We start from the raw sequence: 8,751 nt of genomic DNA, 5'->3' as shown, positions 1-8,751 counted from the left end.
CTGCTTCAGAAACAACAGAAAGCATTCTCAGCTCTTACATGGTGACTCACTTAGCCCTTCTCTCTTTAGTCAACTTGCTTCTCCAGTTCTGAGATACTCCAGCCAAAAGAGGTAGAAAAGCTAGACAATTACCTGGGTAATTCTCTCCAAAAAAATGGGTCTTGCAAAATCAGAATCTTAGGTTTCAAGTTGGAATCCCAGTTCTGATTAGGAGCTGTGTGACCTTGGGGCTTATCTCCAGTTGTGCTGATCCACACCTGGCCACTGGACCCAGATGGCTCCGGAGGAGAAAGTGAGGCTGATAACTTTGCACAGCCCTCCCTCACTTCAGCCCAATTCACTTGCAAATCATTGCATCATCTTCCTGAAGTCATGGTCCTCTTTGAGAGCAAAGGAGAAGCAACAACAATAACAACAACAGTGTGACCTTAGATAAGTCAACTGATCTCTTTGGGCAATATGTTGCTAATCTGAAAACTCTAGCGACCAGATGCCTCCAAGGATATCTTCCAGCTCTATATCTATGGTCTTTGTTTTGGGGCAGAGTGGGTGGGGAGGAAGTGTATACTTGGGACTTTTAAATATTCTACACCTATGGTCTGAAACTATATATTTGACCTAGAAAATGAGTTTTCTCAGCTACCATTGTCTACTTTTCTAGGATTTTTTTCTCTAGTCCAATAGCAAGAGCAGAACCCCCCTCCAGAATAAAATAAAATAAAATAAAATAAAACATATGCTTTCAGAGGTACCTTGGCTTAGTGTAATAGGTAAAGTGCTGGGCTTGGACTCAAGAAGACTTAGCTTCCAATGTCACCTCTTAAATATGTTCAAGTAACTTAACACATCTGAAGCTCAGTTACCTTTATCTATGAGGTGAGGGTAGCAATGCCTTTGGAACACGCCTCAGCAGGGGAGTTGTGAGGCTCAAATAAGACAAGGAATATAACAGTGCTTTGCAAACCTTAAAATGCTGTGGATTTTTCCAGGGGTGATTTCTAGGGATCTAGCCAAGTTTTCAAAACTTTCCTGAGGATAGCTTTTCTATGGTTCAGTGCCTCCAGAGTAGGAAAACCTCTATTCTAATCCCAACTCTGTCATTTACTCCCCCTGTGACCTTGGGTAAGTTGCTAGATCTCTCTGGGTCTCAGTCTCCTCATCTGTAAAATGAGTGAGGGACCTCTAAGGTCCCTTCCAGTTCTAAATCTATAATCCTAGGATATTATTCTGATAAGGTGCCAATATGCCTGAATTTGCAAAGAATCTCTGATTTCGTGTTTGTAGAGAGCTCCTCTCACCCCAACAGAGCCCAACCTGTCTGTGAGTCCTAGGGAAGTTGCCTGAGGCCTAAATTAAATGACTTTCCCAGGGTCACTCAGCTGCTGTGTTGAATTTGGGGTCTGAATTCAGATGTTTCAGACACCAAGCCTAGCTCTAGCCTCCAACTCTGACTCTGGCTATTGAATAAAAATCACAAATACTAGAATGGCAAAGGGCCTCAGAAGTCATTTAATACAGACTCCAAGTGAGCAAGAATCCAACCTTTCCTAGAAACCTTCAGTGAAAGAGAACCATTTGCCTCTGACGTATCCAATATCTCTTTAGTGGAGCTCTAATCATTAGAAGGGGCATCTAGGTGGTAAAATGGATAAGAGCACTGGGTCAGGAGTCAAAAAAACCTGAGTTCACACCTAGCCTCAGACACTCACTAGCTGTGTGACCCTGGACAAGTCACTTAACTCTATTTGCTTCAGTTTCCTCATTGTAAAATCAGCTAGATCAAGACATGGCAAACCACTCCAGTATTTTTTACCAAGAAAACCTCAAATGGAGTCAAGAAGAGCCAGACATGATTGAAATGACTGAACAACAACAAAATCATTAGAAAAATTTTTTTGTTTTGTTTTCCTGATACCCAGCTGGAATTTGCCTTTTTTCAGTGATCATCCATTGCTACCCGTTCTGCCCTGCAGACCAAGGAGAAAACAGCTATTCTCTCATGTAAGTGATAGCTCTTGAAATATTTTAAGACAGCTATCATGTCTCACAGAGTCTATTCTTCTCCAAGCCAAAGATCCGCATTTCCTTCTATCAGTCCTTATAGAGCATGATGTCAAGGCCACTAACCCTCTTAGGAACCCATATCTGGATAATCTCTGGCTTGTTCATGTCCTCCCTAACATGGGGAGTCCATGATGACTGTAGATGGAGACAGTCACTGGCAAGTACAATAGCTAACATTTAAGAAAAAGAAGTTTAGAATAATTCTGTTGTATCTGTTTCCCTGTGTCTATGTCTGCCTAGGTATGCATGTCTGTCTCTATTTGTCTTTCTGTGTGTCTCTGTGTCTCTGTTTCTCTTTTTATGCATCTCTCTACCTCTCTGTTCTCTCTGTTTATCTCTCCATCTCTGTTTCATTCTGTTTCTCTATCTCTGTTTCTCTATCACTCTCTCTTGCTCTCCCTCCTTGAAAGGGATTTTTTTGTTTTTCTTTTTTTTTTTTCCCGCTTAAAGTACTTACTGATTTAGACTGCCTGTGCTGGTGCGCTGATGAACAGAAATGATGTTGACATATGAAACAGATTAAGGCTTGCTTTCCCATGTATGCTAAGCATGCCTTGTTTCCGAGGGGCCACCCTGCCCTCTTCCAGGCATATGTTAGAGCAGAATGGCTGCCCCGGCACTCTCTTAATCAAGGGAGCACTCCATTTGAGTAGTAGAGGTTTCCTGAGAGAGCAATAAAAGGAGAACCCCATCTGTTAGAATGGATTGGAAGAGGCAGCTATGCTGAGAGTCAGGGGGATGGTGGGATACTAGTTCCTTCCCACCCCTAGTTTCCTAGGATTTGTCTTACCTGCATTCTGCAGTCAGACTGCTTGTGCATAAACAGATCCCTGTTTGGGCCTTTGGGCCCTAGGCTTTCCTTGGGGTATTCCTATTCCAACTTTGTCAGGCAGAAATGGGGCATGAATGCGAAGGTAGCGGTATTTGGAGGAGAGGATGGCCTTCAGATAATGCTGTAATGGGGACTGTCTCTGGCCCTGGTTCCCAAGTGAGCTAGGAGGAGGAAGGAAGGACTACCTCAAATAGCTTTGCAACACTTATCCCTCCTAATGAGATTAATGCTATGGTAAAGTCAGATCCTTCTCTTCCCCATTCTTTCCCAAGATCCCCTTCCTGACAGAACCTCCCTCAGATAAGGTCTCTGCTAGGATTCCTTGAGCCCCTCTCCTTTCTGATCAAAATGTTTCCTTCTTTTCTCTATTGTCTCCCCTTCCCTGCTCTCTCCCCTCCTTCCCCCCTACAGCCTCCTCTGTCCTTATCTTCCCTCCCCATCTCCTTCCCTCTTCTCACTAGACCTCCTTTTTTTTTTCATCTTCCCCTTTCCTCTGTCTCCTCATCTTCCCCCCCTCCCCCTCTCTGCATTTTCCCTTCACTCAACGTTATTACTATCCCCTCCCTTCCCCATCTCCCTCGGCCCCTCTGATACCTCCTCTAACTCGGCCTCCCATCTTCTCAGACTGGGCTCTGGCAGTCCTGGGGGAGAGGAGAGAAATGGGAGGGGACGGGAGAGGAGGGGGCAGTGACTGAATAGGAGGCGGAGGCGGAGGCGGAGGCGGAGGCGGGGCTGGGGGAAGCAGAGTCTGAGGCAGCCTCAGCTTAGGATGCTGTGAGAGAAAAGTTCTCAGAGCCGGAGCAGGAGCCGGAGCTAGAGCTGAGAGCGCAGGAAGAAGAGGAGGGAAAGGAGAAGGAGGTGAAGAGAGGAGGCAGCGCTGCGGGCCCGCGGGCACCGGACAGCGGGCACCGGCTGCAGGGGACAGCTACAGAGACGGTGGTTGGGACGCACGGCTAGCTCCTGGCACGGCGTGTCAGGGACAGCTCGCGCTCAGCGCGCCCAGTTCCAGGAGACCGGCGGGCCATGTCGCGGAGCCCCGCCGGCCACTGACGGTGCCCGCCTGCAGTCCCCTGGAGGGGCGCACAGCTACGATGCAGCGCCCAGATAGGGCTGCGGGCAGGGGTAGCGCCCGGAGGAGAGAGGCTGCGGCGGCGGCGAGAAGCGTGTGAGCCCTTGATAACCAAAGCTCCAGAGGGATCGAAGCCAGAGCCGGAGCCGGGGCCACAGCCTTTGCCTGCACCATGGGCACCGAGGGGGCAGCCCCCGGGCCTGGCGGGCAGCTATGCGGGGCACTCAGCCTGGTGCTTGGAGCACTGCTTTACAAAGGTAAGCCGGCCACCTGTGCCTCCGGGCCCCCGCCTTTCCTTTTTGTCCCCTCTTTCTTGGGGACTCTAGAACCAGAGTCTAGAGGGCTGACCTGGAGTAATGAGGTCCTTGGCAGCATCTGGGGAGGGAGTGGAGAGCACGGGAGGGGAGGAGAAAGTTTCTTCTCTTGAAGTCCATGAGTTTGATGGACAGGTGAGCTGCCCAAAGCCGCAGCCCTAGCTCCTCTGAATCCACAACCGACCGCCACGTCGAGGGGCCCCAGAGGACATTTTGAACAGGTGATGTCCAAGCGTCTTTTTCAGGGACTTGAGGGGCCAGAGAAGCTCATCTGCAGGTGGCGAGATTTGGAGGCAGACGGGGAAGATAAGGGCTGGCAGTTAGAGGAAAAAGTTAGACAACCCCCTCCCCGCACCCAGCCCTCTCACTCCCGCTGTCCCCCACCAAGCACACACAAGCATACAGAAAAGCGAGCGAGTGCACACACACACACACACACACACACACACACACACACACACACACACCTTGGGGTTTTCTTCAGGCCTTGGTTGGCATCTCTCCCCCTGGGGCTGTCCGAATGACGTAAGGGGGATTTACTCGGAAAAAAGACTGTCCATTGTTGATCGGACTACTCCCCCGCTAGCCTTCTTTGCCAGCATGCAGCTCCTGTGCCCCCCTGCAACCCTGAGAGACAGCATGCCTCCCTCCGGTCCCCTCTAGGAGCCAAGGCAGGCTAGATGTGGGAGGGGGAGGCTAGGAAGGGAGACAGAAAGGGGAGAAACGAGGTGACCCCAGTAGGAGAAGGAAAAAGAACTGCCATCCTGGTCCCACATGGGTAGAGTGAGAACATATTTTTGATTGAGAAGTTGGGAGGTGCTGACCTGAAAGAGAAAATCGTGGGATAGCTCCCTACAGGGCGTTAAGGGTAGGGAATGAAAAACTGGGTACATTCAGTATGGGGTGGGGTATGGGGAGGATGATGCTTGTCTTGAAAAGCTACTGAAAATTGAAGGAGGGGGCTCTGGTATTGGACGGCTATCTTAGTCTGCCCAGGAGTTGCTTCTAGAGGAATTATGGGGCCTAGGAAGATGAGAGAGGAAGGATGCTGAGATCTTATAGAGCTGGGTGATATTGATATTGAGAAGGATTCGAGAGAAACAGAAGAGACACTGGAAACAACCGGGCATTGTCAAGAGCAGGGCTCATCATTGGCTAGGGTGTGCTGAAGAGAAGATGGCATCGGTGCCAAGGACAGCCAAGACCAGCAGCAGCTGTCGGGAGCCTCAGAGGGAGGGTCATTGAGAATAAAAGGGTAAAATATTAGTTTCCTGCCCAGTTCAGTGTTTGTGAGCCCAGGGCTTTGCAATTCCATTCTGGGTGCATGAAAAGGCCGCCAGTTAGTTAAACTTATCAACCAAGGTGTTTTACAAGCCTCCTATTTTGCTCTCTCCCTGGGAGATGTTTTTCCTCTAGCTCCTGGGTACTGGGCATAGTCCTTCACAGCTGAAGTCCAACTAGATGAAAATCACTGACTCTCTCCTGCCTCTTTCCCCCCAAAGCTTTTCAAGTTTAAGCTGGAAGTGCATTGGTAGTGACATCTTGCCAATTGATGTTAAAAAGTTGCATTTGCTTTTCAAAAGTCATTATTCACAGTGTGAAATTCCAGGAAAATCCACATTTGGTGGGGCTGTAGGCTCAGGCATGCTGTTGTGCCAGTCTTCCCTTAGTCAGCTACAGTGGAGAGAAAATCCGTTCTGGTCACAATACTGTTAACTCTAACCACTTGTATTCAGATAGAAAAACCAGCCATTCGGAGTTCCAGGCAATAGGTCTTTCCCCAGGGGAAAAATCCTCCCCCCTTCTTTTTGGGGGCTTCTAGAAAGAAGAGGCTTGAACCAGGAGTTAGGATGCTTGGATTCTGGTCCCGAAGCCACCAGCTGTGTGACCCTAGGCAATTCATTTCCCTGGCCCTCAGTGTCCTTTTTAAAAATCAATCTGTCCTCTACCTATTCCACAGGTCCATTGGGAAGATAAAATAAGAAAGGAGAGAGAGAAGCCCAAGTTAGGATGCCAGGAAAATAGAAGGTGGCATTGTTTTTGTAATTCAAAATATGGATCATCACAATACCCTTTTTTATGCTCTATTCTCACTGGTCTGTTATGAGAACCAAATGAGGTGATGAATCAAGAGGGAGCTTTGCAATGTCTAAAGGGCTTTTATAGATATGAAATGGCAGAATCATTGGTTTGCTTATTTGCTTTTATTTTATAGATTTTTGACTTGGCAGAACACTTTTGGTCTGATCATGTTTGCGGGGTCAGACAAAATCTGCGTCCTTTTTACCATGGGCTCAGGAGAATGGGTGGGCAACTTTAGGGGGCAGCAGAATGTTGAGGCTAGGTAAATAGAACAGCCATACCCTAAGAGAAGTGTACCCTTTAGCCTGTATTCTTTAGCCTGTTTTCTAGTCTCTGTCTAAACCCTTTACAATGATGATAAAGAGAGTTTCTCTCTTTTTAGGGTCTGGAAAAAAGGAAGGGGCAGATAATCTCCCAAGGGTTGGGGAGAGGGCGGAAAATAACCATCCCCTAACCTAATCTAAGGTATCTTGTAGAAAGGGAAAGTTTTTAGACCTTTGTCTTGTTTTATTCTCCCTTTAAAAGAACAGTTTGTTTGGTTTTGGGGTTTTTTTTTTCGCTTTTTTTTTTTCCCTTCCAAGAATGAAGCGCAGGTCTCTGGAATCCTTGAAACCGCTGTATCAATTTTTAATACCAATTGTGTGTTTATTTTTGACTGCCGATCTGGAGACTTTGCAGCACGTCACTGCTTGAAATAGACTTAACTGTTATAAGAAGGATCCAGAAAAAGGAAGGACATTTCAAGTAGTGGATCTTTCTTGAACCTTATGATATGAGAGTAAGTAGGGGAGATCTGGTCCCTTTGAGGCAGGAGTCAATAGTTTGTCTTCTCTCACCTGAAATTGGGGAGGGGGACATGATGGATTTCAGGTACATCCAGACTCAGGAAAGTTTAGACCAGAGGTCACAGAATCACAAGATCATAGATTTAGAGTTGGAAGAGGACTTACCAGTCATCTAGTTTGATACCCTCATCTTACAAATGAGGAATCTGAGACCCAGATAAACGAAATGATTTGCCCTAGGTCACACAGATAAAACTAGGATTTGAATCTTTAGGTCATAGGATCATGGATAAAGAACTAGAAAAGACTGTGGAGTCTACCTTACTCCAGCTCCCTCATTTTTTCAGATGAGGAAACTGAGGCCAAGACAAATGAAGTGACATACCCAAGGTCACACAAGTAAAATAAGTGGATTTTGGAAACCAAGATTCAAAACCAGGCTCACTGGTTCCAAATCCAGCATTCTTTCCACTCTACCCTTTCGAGTGTTGGAACGCTGATAACCACTGCGGAGCAAATCCCTAAAGCCTCTGGGAAAGTCAGAAGAGAACAGCGGGGTGTTAAGCAGATAGTGAGGATAAGCAGCTCCCTGGAGCAAGGCACCAGGCAGGTGGGAGGAGACTTGGTAACACCTTCCCACTCCTCAAGCCTTGATGCCAAAGAATGAGAGCCCCTGCTGCCTGTGATAGAAAATACCATTTTTCTCAAGGAATGATCCCATGCTGGGTTCCAGATTCCACAGCTGACTTTGAAATACCCAAGCTTCTCAGTTATTCAGAGGTGTGCTACCCATTCAGTCAATTATCCAGAGCCTTGGCTCCACCACATGCTCTGGGGCATCTCACCCCTCATTGGCAGCTCTACTGAGTGTAGTTGGAATTGGGGAAAGGAGACACTCACATGAATTGATTTTGTTCTTAGCAGTCCTGGGCAAAGGAGATTAAAATTCTTCCTTAAACCAAGGATTTGGTATTATCTGTGGATTTCATTTATCTGTGCTCTCTCTCTCCATCCCCCATGACACTAACAATTGAGAGCTGACTTTAAAAGACGTTTTCTTTGCTGGTTATAGGCAAACCTCACTAATGTGGACTGATCAGGAGGGAAGCCAGTAGTTGGTAGCTAGTTAGACTTAATGGGGTATATGACTTATACGATATTTTTTTTATGCACTGTAGTTTTATTACTCTCAAGTACATATTATACAGATAAGGCAAAGCCATAGAAATTAGCTCTCAAAGTGGTGTTAAGCAGAGATTCTTTGGACATGCATCAATGGCTAATAGGAATGGTTTTTACTTAAATAGCTTGCAGATAGCTGATTTTAGTTGTATGTATGTCAATGATTGAGTTTAAGGTGTTTGAATACAGTGCATTCCATTAAGTTGGCTACAATTCCCCCACCTCCCACAGCCGTGTACAAGAGAATTTTTGTTCCTATTCAGTTGCTAAGAAATGATTCTTTCACTTGATTTCACAAGGCAGCTAGGTGTCGCAGTGGGCCTGGAGTCAGGAGGATCTTAGTGTAAATTTGGCCTGAGATGCTTATTATCTGTGTGACCCTGGGCAAGTCACTTAACCTATGCCTGCCTCAGTTTCCTCATC

At 46.8% G+C, this 8,751-nt stretch overlaps 1 protein-coding gene across 1 annotated transcript in view; it reads left to right on the top strand.

Moving 5' to 3' along the window:
- The first annotated feature begins 3,633 nt into the window (after positions 1-3,633).
- TMEM132C (transmembrane protein 132C) overlaps positions 3,634-8,751 on the top strand; it is a 534,075-nt gene continuing 528,957 nt past the window's right edge. The window contains exon 1 of the mRNA XM_021004376.1: positions 3,634-4,222. Coding sequence (XP_020860035.1) covers positions 4,138-4,222 — 85 coding nt within the window. The 5' untranslated portion in view covers positions 3,634-4,137. The remainder of the gene's footprint in view (positions 4,223-8,751) is intronic.

The sequence above is a fragment of the Phascolarctos cinereus genome, unplaced genomic scaffold (assembly GCF_003287225.1).
Source record: "Phascolarctos cinereus isolate Bilbo 61053 unplaced genomic scaffold, phaCin_HiC Scaffold_4;HRSCAF=312, whole genome shotgun sequence".
Lineage (NCBI taxonomy): Eukaryota > Metazoa > Chordata > Mammalia > Diprotodontia > Phascolarctidae > Phascolarctos > Phascolarctos cinereus.
This window is presented reverse-complemented; position numbering and strand designations above follow the sequence as displayed.